Genomic DNA, 17,528 nt, shown 5'->3' on the forward strand with positions numbered 1-17,528 from the left:
AAGTTTCTGTTTTCTGTGAACCTAAGCTTCTTCATATATACTCCTACTTTTTTGGTTTATCTAGGAACGACGTTGAATTATTTCTTGGACGGAAAAATCAACAAGGCTGAGATTCTTTTCCCTGGTGTTGGATGCTTTCTGATTGCTGTCTGTTTTGGCTCTGCTGTTCATTCCTCCAACGCTGCTGATAACAAAGCTAAGCTTGCTATCTATTCAAATGATAGCAAAGACGCAGCCGTGTATGTTTTCCTTATCCAAATCTTCGTCTCCAAAATAACATTTCAAACAATCTACAAGTTTCCCATTGCTTGAGTGTGTGTTTGTTGATACAACTCTCATTTTATAGTGACAAGAATGCTCATGCTTCCAAAGAATCTAATGGAAACAAGGGTAAGAGCATATAGCATGTCATTTGTTTTGTTCCAATAGATGGGCTGCTTTCATTCAAATATTTCGTATATAACAGATTTGGAGAATGGAGGCGACAAAGCAAAGTATGGCACTGCAGATTTTCTCATAGAGCTCGAGAACAAAAGGGCAATCAAGGTTTGTTCTCTGCTTTCATTAATGGAGAAAATTCATATACGACATCTAAAATAACATTTGGATATGGTGCTGCTGTTGCAGGTTTTTGGGAAAGGAACTTTCATAGGTTTGGGAATAACTTTCTTTGCCGGATTATGCTTCTCTCTCTTCACTCCAGCATTCAACTTGGCCACGAACGATCAGTGGCATACACTGAAAGACGGCGTCCCCCATCTGAGCGTATACACTGCATTCTTCTACTTCTCCTCATCTTGCTTTGTGATAGCCGTCATCCTCAACGTCAGCTTCTTGTACCACCCCGTCTTGAACTTGCCCAAGTCGTCGTTGAAAGCTTATGTTTCAGACTGGAATGGTAGAGGTTGGGCTCTTTTGGCCGGACTTCTATGCGGATTTGGCAACGGCCTCCAGTTCATGGGCGGCCAAGCTGCTGGATATGCTGCAGCTGATGCTGTTCAGGTCAGTTCTTGAATATTCAAACCTGCGAATGAAGAAAGTCGAAAATGTTGATCACAATTTGCTTGGTTTTATAGGCTTTGCCTCTTGTGAGTACATTCTGGGGTGTACTTCTGTTTGGCGAGTACAGAAGATCTTCTAGTAACTTACGTGCTTCTCGTTGGCATGTTGTCAATGTTCATTGTTGCTGTCGCTGTCCTCATGGCGTCGGCAGGTCACCGGAAGTAGTGATTGAGGCCGTCTGTGTATTGACAGCTGCAGTAGAGTGAAATGCAGTGATACTTTTCATCACTGATTTAGCTGCTGCTATCTTTGGTGACTGCAAAGGAATGTTGTATAGATAAAAAAGAAATTGTAAATTTTCAACACCTGAATTTGGTTGAAACACACAAAAAATGAAATTATAAAGTAGGTGGTGTTTTTATGTGTTCCCTTCTATTTTAATAGCATAATATTCACATATAAAAATGTGTTATTTTTCCGAGTATTCTGTTTTGGGTTTCAATCAAAGCAACAAGTTTTGGTTTTCATAAGTCAAGCTTCTCTTTGCAAATTAAACAAATACATTGATATAGCACAATCAACATTCTTATCAAATGAAAAAATCTCTTCAATACAAAATCAGATTTCATTGATTCTGAGGTATAACTTATAGTGTCACAATACAGCCATAATTTAGTTAGAATTAAGGGGAAAAATACAAGTTCAAGATTGATATGCACTAGAGTGCAAGTAGGATGTGAAGAACATGATATAACAACAAATGACTCTCAAAATCTAATGAACAAAAAGAGCAATCAAAACCAGCTGTGTCATGTATGCAATAAATTATGAAGTTACATTGGAAAAAGGCGTTGGATTCGAATTGCTCTATGATGGTTGAAGCTCCCTACTCGACTTTATCAGAGGAATCTATAGACCAATTTGCCTTCCATGCAACGGAGGGCGATAAAAGACGTTCTGTTCTCCAGCCTGATGACCGGAGCTGCCAAAACAAAAAAAATACAACATAGAATTTATGTGAGAGTAAGAAATAATAGCAGTCTTTTTTCATTTCCGATTCAAGAACTAAATGTGAACGCTTGATCAGAATATGGCTATTGCTTCTACGTTGTCATTTCCTTATCCCCCACACCAAGAGGAAAATCGAAAATTAACATAAGTGCTTGCAGAAGTACCTTAAGAAGAAAGTCTTCATAGTTTTTGTCCATCCACGAATGGCTCTGGAGATGCATAGATTGATTTTTGTCGTCGAGTTTTGCCAAGACAAGAGCATGCAGAAAAGCTTGCAAGATATCTGCTGCAGTCGAATCTCTATGCATGATCACATCGACAAAACTCTTTCTTGGGAGTAGTATGTACATTCCTAGCAAAACCAAAAGTAGTTAATAAGACTACAGTCTTGATTGAACTTCAACAGAAAGTAAGGAACAAACGAGCTGAACCTTTGTTGTAATAAGAGCTGGCAAGACGCGAGAGATCTACCCTGTTCTCCATAAAATGAAATTCACGAATCAATATAATTCTATTTCAGATGCTGTTAGGCATTGATAATATGCTAAATATGCTAGAAGAAAATGATCAGGATGAGTAAGTCATTAAACGTAAGAATCTAGGAAATGCATGTCAAAAGAATAACAACTGAGTTGAGAACTTACACTTCATCATTATTAAGTGAAGAGATACGGACACCTAAGTGTACCCGTTGCCCCAAATTTTTCTACCCTGCTCGCCGTCCATGAACTCATCCACAGAGGTAAAATGTGCTCCATCACTGAGACCTCTTTTGGTGAAAGAACTAGACAACCACATACATAATCACACGTCAGTGTTTTGGAATCTCAAGTACTACAGTTTCATAATATTAGAGACTCGATGTCTCACCTTGACCAGTCTTCATGTAATGCGGCAAAGAATTGAGCTTCTTTCACAGTTTAATGTGCTGAGTGTTAGGCAACGAACAGCCCTGTAGTTTGCTGCAAATAAAGTAGAAGGCTAAATTATGCTGGGATGCCGTTGCAGTTGATGTTTGTTCGGACAGAAGAATCGGCAGGCAGTATGAGCATAAGACTATCAAGGGAGGACTAACCATACATATGAAAGATGGTGAGGGACAGAAAACAAAACCATATGGCCATCGAGTGTCCCATAGTGATGTGGGCGAGAAGCATTCCTAGAGCCATCCCGACCATTGTTGCTAGAGTCTCTTGGCTGCCTTCCTATCACATTTCGGGAACAAGTTTCGATGAATTAAAACGATGAAAAACTTAACAGTTACTGCAATATATTGGATGACCCTTTTAAATGTACCGTGTTACCTTAGCAGATATATCAGCTGCATTGTTCTGAAGAGCAAAATGCTGTGTTAAGGCGGCTCTAGTTGCACCACTGGCAACCCCAGCTATTAAGTAGCACGTGTGAAAGAGACCATAATTAGTATGACTGAATATGCAATTGATGATGAGCGGTCTTCATGAGGGCTTGAATTAATTATTCAACAAACTTTAAAACTTACTGAATGAGCGAGATATGCTTCCTAAGCATACAATGACCAAAAAAGCCGATGGGAATAAAGGGGAAAGAAGGTCCATCAACATCCCTGCAACAAATTCACAGTCTAGTCTCAAATGTGAAGCTTCAGAAATCAAGCTGCAAAATCTTGTTCAAAATCGATAAAGATGACATCTAAATCAGAGAGAAATACTCAAAAAGAACACTACTATAATAAACAATATTATGCCGTCCAATCAAATATTCAAATAATAGTAGCAACAATAACAGAAATGATAATGGCAAATAGAACTATAGAAGTGGACAGTTTTACCGAGGTTCATTCATGAGATCTGCAACAAGACGCCACATTTTGGCATTGCTATCCAGGTCTGCCCCTAATGAAAAGAGAATGTAGTGTTAGGGGTCTTAATCACGTCACCAGACAACAATTCATGGAAAGACATTTTTCTTTTTGTTATTTTCCCATGTAAATATTACTCCTACAACTTAAAAAACCAGGAAATGTTACCTGGTAAAATGTAAACAAAACACCTCCAAGCATTCCAGTTAAATCTCTCAGAAACCACTGGCATAGTTTTCAGAATGGAAATTAGAAACAGATAGCTTTCAAATGATTATCATCTTGCACCATGTAAAAATAAATAAAAAAAATCATAGACAAATGTATACCTGAAATGTGGCCCCAATAACTGTGGCCGATTTCTCACCAACCCCAATAGCACTTAGAAGAGCCTAAAGCAACTAATATGTGCATATTAGTGCTACAAATGACAGATCAAAGGCTAAAGATTGTAACAATATAATTACCTGGGTGGAAAGCATTGTTCTCACATAAGTCGAAAGGCCCTGAAAGAAACCGGACCAATCAATTTCAAGGGCAAAAGAGCTCCAGCTTTAATGAAAAAACCAGAAAAACAAAGGATAGGCAACCTGCAATGAATCCCATATTTGAAAAGGGACATAATCAGGAGTGACGCTGCCCGGAAACCCCTGCATTTTTGAGCCAATTTCAGATCAAATGGAATTTCTTCTAACACCAATCAAGTTTATGAAGTTCTTTTCCTCACAGGTTATGACATTAACATTTCCTACAATGTTTTTGAACAAAAAATCTAAACTTGCCAATTCTCTTTAAATGAAAATGCGGAAAGCAAACATCTTTCATGCCCAAAGAGCATCTCGTCAATCCTAGTTATTTCCTACTGTGATTGAAATAAACACAATTATTTAAAAGCAAAAATAAAAAAGTAGATTCATTATCAAAGTAATGGGATCACAAAAAGTGGTAATTGTATCACACATATCATTGCGATTCAAGCTAGCAAGCAAGACAAGTAGTAAGATTGGGCATTCCACAACAATGCCAAACCCCTCGAAATATGCAGGATAACATCTCTCATAAAATTGAAAATTCGCAAGTCAATCAAGCAATCCTGTAGACAGACAGATTAGTTGGCCAAAAACAAGTAGCGAGGAGAGTTTACCTCAGGAACAAAGGCGTCGAGGAGTCTCCGAGAAAAATGATTGAAACGGAGAGTCGATTTCCGTACGGTGGGTCCGGCGACAGTGAAGGCTGCAGTCTTGGTGAGTTTTGAAGAAAACGCTGCCGTTCCATTCTTCGATCACCGAGGTCTCCGGCCTCGTTGAACTGCCTCCTCCTTCCATTGCTGCTTCTCTCCCTGTCGACGTGCTGCTAATATTTATGCCAAAAATATATGCTTTCTATTTTCCACTTGAAATGTGCTACTTGTCACACCAATAAATAAGATAGAGTGGACTTTAATAAAGAAACAATGTAGTAAAATGGCTATAATGAATATTGAAAATTAATTTTTGTCCTCTAATCTTAAAATATTAAAATATGGTCATTAGTTAGGTGGTATGCCTAATTTGCCCTTCTTACTCGGCCATTGGGGGTGATTGCGCGACCGCTGGAAACTTATGAGTGAGTTGCGCGCTCGCGGGGAAAAACCAATGCCCGCTGCGCGTATGGCACTTATGGCACTAATAGTGTCATAAGTGTCCTTGATTTTATTTTGGATTTCCTTTGGCACTTATAGCATTATTAGTGTCAATATTGCCATAAGTGTCAAAATGATCATTTTAAACACTTCCCGTAGGGGTTTAGATGTTCCATTTATGATTTCTTGATTATATTGGTGATGCTTCTGTATTTGTATTGCACGTATGACACTTATGACACTATTAGTGCCAAAAGACCATTTTATTTTGAATTTTCGTTGGCACTTTTGGCACTATTAGTGTCATAAGTGCCAACGGAATCCAAAATAAAACCAAGTAAAATCTTGGCACTTATGACACTATTAGTGCCATAAATGCCTAACCCAACCCGGCACGCGATCCGCGTGCCTAATCCTACTCGGTCCGCCTCATTAAAGGTAAAAACGTCCAAATCAATAAAAATGGCAAAAATTTTTCAATGTGTGGCCATAAATTGTGTTTTATGCTTCATTTTGACTACTTCAAAATTTACTCTTTAAAAAATGTCTATTTTAAAATGGTAAAAATAAAAATTATTATTAAGATAAAATAAAAATAAAAATTAGTTACATTTATTATTTTTTTCTAATATAAAAAATTTAAAAATTATCCAGTAATTTTTTTTGTTGTAAATTCGAGTTGTTGAATTCAAATTCACAACCAACACTAACGATTCAGTTGTGAATTCTAATTTCAAATTTTGAATTCATAACCAACACTAGCGATCCAGTTGTGATATATTCATCGAGCTAATTATAAACTTTAATTTTAAAATTCGAATTAACAACCAAGACAACTAGTTATGAATTCGAGCTTTAAATACGAATTCACAACCAATATTATCAATTCAGTTGTAAATCCATCAAGCTAGTTGTGAATTCGAGTTTTAAAACTCGAATTTACAACATTCAGTTGTGAATTCATAGAAGTGATTGCGAATTTAAGAACATTAATCAATTTTTTTTTTTTTTTTTGTCCTTGAGTTTTGGAAATGAACTTCTAATCCTAAAAGATACATCACCAAATAATCCACAGTCTTACTCGATCAGATACAGTGTATCCACAATCACACACGACAACGATCGTGCCGAAAAACAAATACCAATCTCCAACTATCAGTATCCTCAGGAAGTAAGTACCATTTCGTGTTCTTTTCCAACGGCAAAGTGAAACTACAAATGATTTGTTGATATTTTACCCTATATCTCGTGTAGGTTGGGTTGCGGAGGGTGGAATTCTATGTTGGATGTGAATGGATTATCCCATACACGTATGCCTTGAAGAGGAACAATTAATTACTCTTACAATGACCTGGTTGCACGCAGAGTTGCAGAGAGGAAAAATTGGGAGATCTACGTAGCGATTGAAAATGAGAAAAAGTGCGAGAGAAGAGATAGATCATATAATAGATAGAGACAATTTTAATGTCAGGGGATAAATTTTGTATTTTTTGCATAAAAAATGACTAATTTTAAATTTTTATCTGAATGAACAATTTTATTTTACTATAGTAAAGTGGATATTTTAATACATTGATCCATTAACAAATATCTTAATTTAATTTATACATTTCTTTTCTCTTACTTGATTTAACATTAATATTTCAAAAATTTACTTTTTCTTTCCAATTTTATTATAAAAAAAATATTTATATCTAAATCACATATTCTTTAACATCCATATCTAAAAGATATAAGACGCCTTAGGTGAGATGAATAGAGGACAAAATAGAAGGGTTGTAAATAAAAGTAAAGTTGTAAATAAATTAATGATTTTGCTATCCGATTCAAAATTTTGATATTCGTACTCACAATTATTCAATTTGAATTCAAGTACAAATATTCAATTCGATTCGATTATAATTCAATACAAATATAAAATTATGATATTTTATTCGATTCGATATAGAGGTGGCCAAAGAAACTGGAACTGGGAACTGAATCGTCATCAACAGTTCCGAATCGGAACCGAAACCGAAACTGATCAACGGTTCGGTTCCGATTCCAAATCTATCGAACCGACGATTCCCAATTTGGAACCATAATCGAACCATGGAATGTGTCGAACCGCATAAAATTATAGTTCCACAGTTCGAATCGTGGAGCCGGCACAGAAGTCGAGGAAAACCTTTGCGGTTTTTTCCAATTATTTTTTTTTCAAAATTTGAATTTCAAATCCTACAATTTGTCCCCCATATTACCTCAATCTTCACCTATAAATACCCCACGCTTGTTCACCATTCCCACTTCTTTCTACTTTATTTAAACTTTCTAAAGTTTAGTTGCTAAAGTTTTAATTTAGCATCCTCAAGTTGTAAATTATATTTGTAAGTTGTAACTTTGAAATATCATTTGAATTTGAAGTAAAGTAACTATGCAATTTGTATTTAACTCATTGTATCTTTTATTTTGTTGTATATTTCGTTAAATGTTAGACAACAATACGTAAAACAATACAAACAACATAAATAAATAAATATATATATATATATATATATATCTATATATATATATATACATATATATATATATATATATATATATAAACACATACTTTAAAAAAAAGGGTTCAGACATCAAACCATGAACCACCGGTTCACGGTTCAAACTGAAACCGTGGAGGAGCTTTTACGATTCGATTTTGGTACCGAATTTCAAAACCGTGGAACCGGCGGTTTGTTTCCGGTTCGAACCTGAACCGTGGCCACCTCTAATTCGATATTCGTAGATATTTGATTATATATACATATATCCAATTTTATATTCACAAATATATAATTATATATTTAAATATATAAGAATATGACATTATAAAAAATCATAATAAAAGAATTACTATGACATTATATATTCCTTTCGTCCCACGAATCTTGAGTCACTTTCCTTTTTCGGCTGTCCCACGAATCTTGGGTCATTTCCTTATATGGCGAAAAAATTCCCCTTTATTCACATTTGCACTTACCACACTTAACACACTAAGATACTATTTTCTTAATTCCCGTGCTGAAAAAAATTGACTCAAAATTCGCGGGACGGAGGGAGTACAATTTTAGAAAATGATTACGAATATATTATATAATATACTTACATTATAAAAGATTCTCAATGTTTATAAAGTATGTATTCACGCTCCGGCGACGGCGTATAACCGGCCGGTAGGCTCCTTGCTTGCGGGTTGTGTTAGGGTTTTTGGAGAGCTACGGTGACGGCGTATAACCGGCCGGATAGCTCTCCTTTATTCTTCGTTTTCTTTGTGTTTGTGTTTGTTCTCACGGCGACGGCGTCTAACCGGCCGTGTGGGTTTTTTATGTTTTTTGGTTGGGCTTTTGGCGACGGCGTCTCACCGGTCTCTTGCCTTGTTGTTTGCGTTGGTGGAGAGCCGGGATTTTTTGGGGACGATGGTTAGGCCGGAGTTTCGAAAACTTTCCCTTCCGCTCTCCTCCCCTTCTGTTGTTTTCGTTTTCTAGATGGGTACTCTTTTTCCTTTTCTCGATTTTTCCCTTTGGGGTTTTTCGAGAAAAGGTTTTAATGAGGCTCGGCCCTTAGTCAGCTTTCTTGTGCTTTCAAGGATTGTTTTAGGGTTTTCTTTCTTTTTATAAAATCGCAGTTTATATATAAAGTATGTATTCACAAATTGAAACATCAAAATTCTAAATTGAAGTGATTCTTTTCTCACAAGTCACGCCTTGCCACTGAGATATAATCATGGAGACGCATTCAAGTTGGACAGGGATACAAAGAAGGATCCTTTGATTATTCAAGGTGGGCCAATTACAAGAGCTAGAGCTAAGAAAATAAAGGAGTCCATGATGCTTTTACTAGTTGAAATTAAAGCTAAGGTCCAAGACCAATCTACATTGGACCAAATAGTGAATAGTGAATATTATTCAAATTGATGAGCTTGTTCGTACTTGAAGAGTTGGCTCATTACACATCAGATTTTTGCAGCCCAACTGAAGAGAAAATAAGATGAATTTTTGTCCAAGTGTAGTGCTAAAGTTGAAAAGTCATTTTGTTGTTACATTTTAGTGTGTATTTATTTGATTTATGAGTCTTAAGTATTGACATTAGTGTTGGTAGGCACTCAAAAGTCATTTTAAGCCTATAAATAGTAATGTAAATCACATGTTTTGGACACACCATTGATATAAACACAATTTAGCATTTTGCCTATAAATAGTAATGTAAATCACAAGTCTTTTGTTGAGTTTTAGAACATATCAAGACACTTGAGCGAGGTCTAGTGGCGTTCAATCATACAGAGGTTTTTGGCTGATTCTATAGCCAACGGGTCGAGGTTACTACGCTCTTAGGGGTTGGTCAAACTAGATTCTCGATCTAGGGAGACCGTTGTCTTATACGTGGGGTTCTTGGATTGTTATATCCAACGAGTCCTTCGTCCATTTCTATTCATATCATATAGTTTAATCAAAAAAAATGTTAAATAGGGTTAAAAATAAAAATAAATAGGATTAAAAATAAGTTTAATCAAAAAAACGATAAATAGGGTTAAAAATAAAAATAAATAGGATTAAAAGTAAAAATAAATTTCATATCATATAGTTTATAAAAATAAAAATAAATAGAATTAAAAATAAGTTTAATCAAAAAAACGATAAATAGGGTTAAAAATAAAAATAAATAGGATTAAAAATAGAAATAAACTTTCGCTATTAAAAATAAGTTTAATCAAAAAAACGATAAATAGGGTTAAAAATAAAGATAAATAGGATTAAAAATAGAAATTAACTTTCGCTAGAAGGAGGGCTTGAACCTCCGACCTTGTGGTTAACAGCCACACGCTCTAACCAACTGAGCTATTCCAGCATATTGAAAATTCATAGTTTTAACAATATTTATTGGACTTTTGCGTGAAATTTTGCAAATAACACAAAATAGTTGAGTGATTCTTGTTCCGCCGCTGCGTGTCGACGGCGAGAGAGGAGGAGATAGCCGAAGAGATGCGGAGAGCAGCGAATTTTCTGGTTTCAAGACGACACTTTTCATCATCAGACCCAGAAATCCCATCCCTATACTCATTCCTCCAACCTTCAATCTTCGCTCTCAGAAAAAACCCTCAATCACAAGAAACAAACAAACCCAATAATACTCAACAAAATCAGGCCTCAAACTCCATTTCGCAGCACCAAAAATCCAATCTTGAAGCCGCCCTCCACCAATCCCTTCTCGACAGCAACACCGACGAGGCGTGGAAGTCGTTCAAGTCGCTCACCGGCGGCGCCGCTTTCCCGAGTAAGCCCCTCACGAACTCATTAATCACGCACCTGTCCTCGCTCTCCGACACCCACAATCTGAAAAGAGCGTACGCCTCTGTGGTTTTCGTGTTGGAGAAGGATCCATCGCTGTTGGAGTATGAGAGCGTGACGGCCCTTTTGGTTTCCATGAGGGAAGCCAACACCGGCGCCGCCGCCTTCGCGGCGGCTAAGATTATGCTCAAGAATAGGTTTTTCATGCCGTTTGAGATGTGGGGCTCTGTGCTCGTAGATATATGTAGGAAAAATGGGAGCTTTTCTGCATTTTTGGGCGTTTTTCATGAGTGTTGTAGATTGGTCCTTGATGAGAAGGTGCATTTCATGAGGCCTGATTTGGCTGCGTGCAATGCTGCATTAGAGTGTTACTGTAGGGAGGTTGAATCGGTTGTTGATGCAGAGAAAGTGGTGGAAACGATGTCGTTGCTAGGCATTAGGCCCGATGAGATGACATTCGGGCTGCTTGCGTATCTATACGCCGTTAAGGGGCTGGATGAGAAGGTGGTTGAGTTAGAGGGTGTGGTTGGAAGGCTTGGTGGTTTTGATGTAAGTGTTCATGTGCATAATCTGATTTGTGGATATTTGAAGGCTGGTGATTTCGAAGCAGTTTCTGCTGCTATACTACGCAGGGTGAGAGAAGGGGACGATCCCGGGTTGAGTCAGGAGACTTGTGATGAAGTGGTGAGAGGGTTTCTGCAAAATGGGGATCACAAGAGTTTAGCTAGCTTGATCATTGAGTGTCAAAAGCTCGAACCTTCATCTCTTGTGGTGGAGAGATCTTTCGGTTATGGTGTCATCACCGCTTGTATAAGTCGCAGCTGTCTAGAAAAGGCTCATGGAGTTGTTGATGAGATGAATGCTCGTGGTGCTTGTGTTGGACTAGGCGTTTATGTCCCAATCTTGAAGGCCTATTGCAAGGAGGAAAGAAGTGCTGAAGCTGCTCAGTTGGTTACGGAGATTAGCAGTTTAGGGTTACAGTTGGATGTTGGCAGTTATGATGCTTTGATAGAAACATCCATGTCTTGCCAAGATTTTCAGTCGGCCTTCTCTCTGTTTCGCGAGATGAGGGAGTCGAGAGTGCAAGATCTGAAAGGCAGTTACTTGACGATCATGACCGGCCTAACTGAGCATCACCGGCCAGAGCTGATGGCCGCCTTCTTGGATGAGGTTGTTGAGGACCCTAGGATTGAAGTAGGCACTCATGATTGGAATTCGATCATCCATGCATTCTGCAAGGCCGGGAGGTTGGAGAGCGCGAGCAGGACTTTCAGGAGGATGAATTTCCTCCACTTTGAACCGAATCAGCAGACGTATCTGTCCCTCATTAATGGATATGTGACTATAGAGAAGTACTTCAGTGTGTTGATGCTGTGGAATGAGGTGAAGAGGAAGAGTTGTGGTGAGGGAGAGAGAAGATTCGAATTAGATCATAGCTTGGTGGATGCTTTTCTGTATGCGCTGGTGAAGGGAGGGTTCTTTGATGCAGTGATGCAAGTGGTGGAGAAATCGCGGGAGATGAAGATATTTGTTGATAAATGGAGGTACAAGCAAGCTTTCATGGAGAAGCATAAGAAGCTGAAGGTGGTGAAGTTGAGGAAGAGAAACTTGAGAAAAATGGAGTCCTTGATTGCATTCAAGAACTGGGCTGGTTTGAGCACTTGAAATAAAGTTTTGCATCCATACTTATGATTTTTTCTTTTTTTAACCCATAGCCATAGGCAGTTAGTTGAGTTCAAGAAACACAGTTTTACTTGATTATGATTTCTGAGTATTTGTGAAAATTTGAATGCTTCAAGAACTGGAATTCTCTAAGGTTTGAATAAACATGTTTCCATCTCTCTGTCTCTCTTCGGACAAATTAGGAAAATCAGGCAAGTAACTCAGAATTTTGTATACAATGAAATAATTCATAAACAAAAATACTAATTACAAAGACTAATATTCAGAAACAAAGATACAACTCAAGATGGAGCAATCAATTACCAAACAAAGATTAATTGTACTAAATATCATATTACCAATCAATTAGCTTACTAAATGTCCAAACAATTAAGAAAATAGAAAGAAGCAAAAAGTATTTGATCGCGGATAATTTAATGGTGTGCAAATTTATCAATCGATCAAAGTCATTTTTCAATTTGAATTTTAGGTAAATTCAAAATATTTAGAATAGATAAATGATATGTGTATATTGTTTAAGTATTTTATTTAATAAGCATTATTTCGCCCAAAGACATAATCTTGAAATATAGTGGAGTAATTATTGAGATCTTTATATTCAAGGGCTAAATTTTTTTCTAGAAAAGAGTGAGCCTGGGAATGCGCCAAATCGAATGTACCATGAAAGATTCCAAAACTTGTTTGACTTAACACTTCAATTTCTCAATTTGATCGACATATGTATATAAATATTCGCTGCTCTTTTTCTAACGTTGTCACTCGAAGATTATCAACAACTGAAACAGACAGATAGCATAGTCCACAGAAACATCAGTTATATGCAGTAGAGTGTTCAACTTGGATCAAATCTTTTGCTTTTCATCCCAACTCCTAAAGGGATTTGATTCTCTCTATTTCAGGTTATTTCCAACTCTTACTGTTTGTTTGAATCGTTTCCTGATTCTTTATTGTTGGTGATGTCTGATTTTACTAGTTCGTTTTGTTGCTCTATATTTGTGATGTGTATTGATATATAGAGGCTTCAAACCGCATCCAGTAGTAATGTTAATGTAATCGTGACTTTGAGCTTCTTATGCCCACTTGCAAATTTTGGGATAACCACCCATTGTGAGGTGGGGTGGGGTGGGGTGGGGTGATGCAATGATTGAGATGTGGAGTGCTGCTTAAGAATGTGCATGACCGAATGATTTCTTAGTTTATCTTTGGCTTATGGACTTGTAAACAGTAGATTTAAGTTTCTTGTATGCATATTTATGGGCATTGAATGAGTGATAGATATCTGGACCAAGAAAATGCAATTCAAGATGTTCAAGAAAATTTGTTAATTCCCTTTATTTTGATTGTGTTTTTCCTTTGATGTGCGGAAATAGAACGAAACATTTGGAAGGTGGGCATTGATTTCTGAATTCAGGCGTAATGAGATGAAAGCTTTGGTGAAACTTGTTGTGGTTTTATGGGCTCTGGTGAGGCTCGAAGAGGCAGCAGCAGATGGTGTTCAACCTCTTTCAGTAATTGCTATCGAGAAGGCTGTTCTTGCTTTAGATAAGAATGCTTATGTTAAAGCTTCTCCCTCAATTCTTGGACTCGGTGTAAGTTTTCCATTTTTATGTACCATAATTTGACACCTTTTTCTATGACATGTATCATTTGCAAACTGTTTCATTGTAAGAAACTGATTTCTTAGATGGTTGAATTTGACTTGAAACAACTTCCTGTATCAGGGAAACAACCAAGATTGGATTACTGTAGAATATAAGAGCACAAACCAGTCTGTTGGTGACTGGATTGGTGTATTTTCTCCTTCCAACTTCAGGTAAACAAAATTGCTATTTGATTCAGTGTTGATGTGATGCAGTTAACTAATTTTAGGAATTTCAATCTATTGTTCTTAGCTCATCTACATGCCTCCCAGAAAACACGAGAGTTGGGCCGCCATATTTGTGCACAGCGCCCATAAAGGTCTTGTCTGATTCCATAATTTGCAAAAATTTAACTAAGCAATCTAATAGAGACTAATATATATGGTTCGATTCTCATCTGCAGTATCAGTTCGCAAATTTCAGCAATCCTAAATACACGTATACAGGCAAAGGCTCTTTGAAGTTTCAGTTGATTAACCAAAGATCAGATTTTTCATTTGGTTTGTTTTCTGGTGGTGTGTCAAATGTAAGCATCCTGCTTGACAGACAGCTTCTGCTTTGTTCGTTCCATTTCTAGCTGTCATAGTGAAACATGGATATGTATTCTTAATTTGTTTATTTTTCCTCGGAACAGCCAAAGCTGGTGGCTGTGTCAAACGTAATCGCCTTTGCTAATCCTAATGCGCCTCTATATCCGCGTTTAGCACAAGGGAAGGAATGGAATGAAGTGAGTTCTTATCTCTAAGTACCTCTTCATATGCCACTTGCCCGCGTTTCTGATGAGGATCTTGTTTTCTTGATGATCGTAAATGTTCAATCTTTTCCTAACAAACGAGAAAAGACTCATTTTGAAATTTTGGTACTTAGATGACCGTCACCTGGACTAGCGGTTATGATATTGATGGAGCACAGCCTTTCGTGCATTGGGGTCCAAAAGGAGGCCCACGGGCTCGCTCCTTGGCAGTTACATTGACATTTGATCGTAGCAGCATGTGTGGTGTGTTAAATTCCCTTTTTATCTTGATTTAAGCTTTGATTATACAGAGGTGCTTCCATTTTCGACATTTTGTGGTAAATGTTACAAGAGAATACATATTTTGTAGGTGCACCTGCAAGAACGGTTGGATGGCGCGACCCTGGATTCATACATACTGGTTTTCTGAAGGACTTATGGCCCAACTCAGTGTACGTTTTATGTCACAAGATAATACTAGACCATTTTTTAGGAATATTACATGAATAATATTATTATGTTACTGCTATTGTTCTTGGGGTTAAAATTGATTTTGGTGGATATAATTGGTGATTGTTTCGACTAGCAGTCATATAATTCTGCTTCAAATACTTGTATTTTGTAAAATTATTGGCATCTAAAACTTCAGAAAACATAACTATTGGTTTGTTCAGGTACACCTATAAATTGGGGCATAAATTGCTCGATGGTAGTAATACAATTATCTGGAGTGATCTTTACCAGTTCAAAGCTTCTCCGTATCCTGGGCAGAACTCTCTGCAACGGGTCATCATTTTTGGCGACATGGGAAAGGTTAGACTCCTTTCGGGACACACTTTTTACTGTGTACGCCTATTTGCCAGTGTGCAAACACGTATTAATTTCAAGTTGGTTGCGTTGTTTTTACCTGAGACGGATTATATAGGTGTCTAAGACGTGAGTTCTAGTTTTTTCTGCATTGTTTGTGCAGGATGAAGCTGATGGTTCCAACGAGTATAACAATTTCCAACGTGGTTCCCTCAACACGACCAAGCAACTCGTGAATGATCTGGAGAATTATGACATAGTCTTTCACATAGGAGACATTTGCTATGCTAATGGATATCTCTCTCAGTGGGATCAGTTCACTGCTCAAGTCGAGCCTATTGCTTCGAGGGTGCCTTACATGATCGCCAGGTAAATCGTAGCTCTCAACCAAACTGCATCATCATGCACTCAATTATCTCTCTCTCTCTCTCTCTCTCTAAATATTGATGGTTTCCCCTACAGTGGCAACCATGAGCGCGACTGGCCTGGATCGGGCTCATTTTATGGCAACAATGATTCGGGTGGAGAATGTGGGGTCGCGGCTGAGACTATGTTCTACGTTCCAGCTGAAAATCGAGCCAAATTCTGGTATGTTGAATTGAATTGTGGGACAGAAGTTGCCTTTTCACTGCAATCAATAGAACCTAATTCTTTAGGAAAGCTATTAGTTTGTCTTTCTTAGAAATGCATGATTAAACTATGGCATGTACAGGTATAAAACGGACTATGGCATGTTCCGGTTCTGCATAGCTGACACGGAACACGACTGGAGAGAGGGAACCGAGCAATACAAGTTCATCGAGCAGTGTCTGGCGTCTGCAGACAGACAGAAACAACCTTGGCTGATCTTCCTTGCCCACCGCGTTCTAGGTTACTCGTCTGATGCTAGTTATGCTGCTGAAGGATCATTTGGAGAACCAATGGGGAAAGACGACCTTCAAAAACTTTGGCAGAAGCATAAAGTTGACATAGCCCTCTACGGCCATGTCCATAACTATGAAAGGACTTGCCCCATATACCAGGTAAAATTCAATTTACTTCTATCCTATCATGAAATGAGAATTTGTTTATAGTGCACTTCACAATCTCTATACATTCATCATCATTCGTGCTGCAGAACATCTGCACGAGCAAGGAGAAGAACTACTACAAGGGGAGCTTGAATGGTACGATACACGTGGCTGCTGGAGGCGGAGGCGCCAGTCTCTCGCCATTCTCAACTCTGCAGCCTAACTGGAGCATTTTCAGAGACCTCGATTACGGTTTTGTGAAACTGACTGCTTTTGACCACTCGAACCTGCTGCTCGAGTACAAGAAGAGCAGAGATGGCAAGGTTTACGACTCCTTCAAGATATCCCGGGACTACAGGGACATCTTGGCGTGCGCCATTGATAGCTGCCCGAGCACGACCCTCGCCTCGTGATCATGCCCTTCTAACTCTTCAGCTTCATCATGTCTCCAACTTCAGCCGGGCTGTTTGTATACATGCATTTGTAGTCTCAGCTGCATTAGAAGAAGGATGTTTTCTGTATGTAATCTGCATTTGCTTTTTGTTAAGTTTTTATATGATCCCTATAAACCCTACTTTTTTTATCAAGTCTTGTTGTAATATGGTACAAATTAAATTTTAATCAAACATCAAATCTAAGACCTACTTTCAATACTTCAATGCGATCTTTTCCTCACTGTGATATTTCAGTATATTGAACTATTTTTATAGGGGAAAATGGGTATCAGTGGTAAGATTGAGACTTGAGAGTGAAACTAGAATTGATATATTCCCTTGAAATCGAAGCAGAGGTTGAAAGTTGATGAATTCTAATTCAAATTTTAAAGTTCATATGCGAAATGAAAATTGGATCAAAGTTGATGTATGTAGGCAATT

The 17,528-nt window shown here is 37.7% G+C and overlaps 3 protein-coding genes, 1 non-coding gene and 1 pseudogene across 5 annotated transcripts; 3 read left to right on the top strand and 2 right to left on the bottom strand.

Moving 5' to 3' along the window:
• The window catches only part of LOC130994050 (ureide permease 1-like), a 4,956-nt pseudogene extending 3,476 nt beyond the window's left edge, over positions 1-1,480 (top strand).
• A 128-nt stretch (positions 1,481-1,608) lies between these two features.
• Positions 1,609-5,227, bottom strand: LOC130995889 (protein root UVB sensitive 3-like). Its single transcript, XM_057921382.1, is given in 17 exon segments — positions 1,609-1,984; positions 2,178-2,365; positions 2,445-2,485; positions 2,658-2,716; positions 2,718-2,797; positions 2,884-2,913; positions 2,916-2,975; positions 3,089-3,218; positions 3,318-3,400; positions 3,515-3,603; positions 3,830-3,887; positions 4,009-4,078; positions 4,183-4,245; positions 4,321-4,359; positions 4,444-4,503; positions 4,998-5,111; positions 5,113-5,227. Coding segments are annotated over 17 exon segments (1,326 nt in total). The 5' UTR covers positions 5,179-5,227; the 3' UTR covers positions 1,609-1,888.
• Positions 5,228-10,266: 5,039 nt separating this feature from the next.
• On the bottom strand, positions 10,267-10,340 carry TRNAN-GUU (transfer RNA asparagine (anticodon GUU)). Its single transcript has one exon. It is a non-coding gene; the product is annotated as a tRNA-Asn (tRNA).
• A 32-nt stretch (positions 10,341-10,372) lies between these two features.
• LOC130995855 (pentatricopeptide repeat-containing protein At1g69290) lies at positions 10,373-12,620 on the top strand. Its single transcript, XM_057921302.1, has one exon. The coding sequence runs from the start codon at positions 10,475-10,477 to the stop codon at positions 12,443-12,445; it is 1,971 nt and encodes a 656-aa protein (XP_057777285.1). The 5' UTR covers positions 10,373-10,474; the 3' UTR covers positions 12,446-12,620.
• Positions 12,621-13,062: 442 nt separating this feature from the next.
• LOC130995858 (probable inactive purple acid phosphatase 1) lies at positions 13,063-17,312 on the top strand. 2 transcript variants are annotated; one of them, XM_057921305.1, is made up of 13 exons: positions 13,063-13,362; positions 13,834-14,052; positions 14,185-14,276; positions 14,356-14,422; positions 14,507-14,629; positions 14,738-14,830; positions 14,971-15,100; positions 15,207-15,288; positions 15,511-15,649; positions 15,807-16,012; positions 16,106-16,231; positions 16,356-16,665; positions 16,761-17,312. In XM_057921305.1, the coding sequence occupies exons 2-13, from the start codon at positions 13,885-13,887 to the stop codon at positions 17,064-17,066; spliced, it is 1,842 nt and encodes a 613-aa protein (XP_057777288.1). In that variant the 5' UTR covers positions 13,063-13,362; positions 13,834-13,884; the 3' UTR covers positions 17,067-17,312. The 2 variants fall into 2 exon arrangements, with proteins under 2 accessions (XP_057777288.1, XP_057777289.1); XM_057921306.1 differs by having other exon boundaries at positions 13,081-13,362; positions 13,875-14,052.
• The last annotated feature ends 216 nt before the right edge of the window (positions 17,313-17,528 follow it).

Source organism: Salvia miltiorrhiza, chromosome 7 (genome assembly GCF_028751815.1).
Source record: "Salvia miltiorrhiza cultivar Shanhuang (shh) chromosome 7, IMPLAD_Smil_shh, whole genome shotgun sequence".
NCBI classification, from domain to species: Eukaryota; Viridiplantae; Streptophyta; class Magnoliopsida; order Lamiales; family Lamiaceae; genus Salvia; species Salvia miltiorrhiza.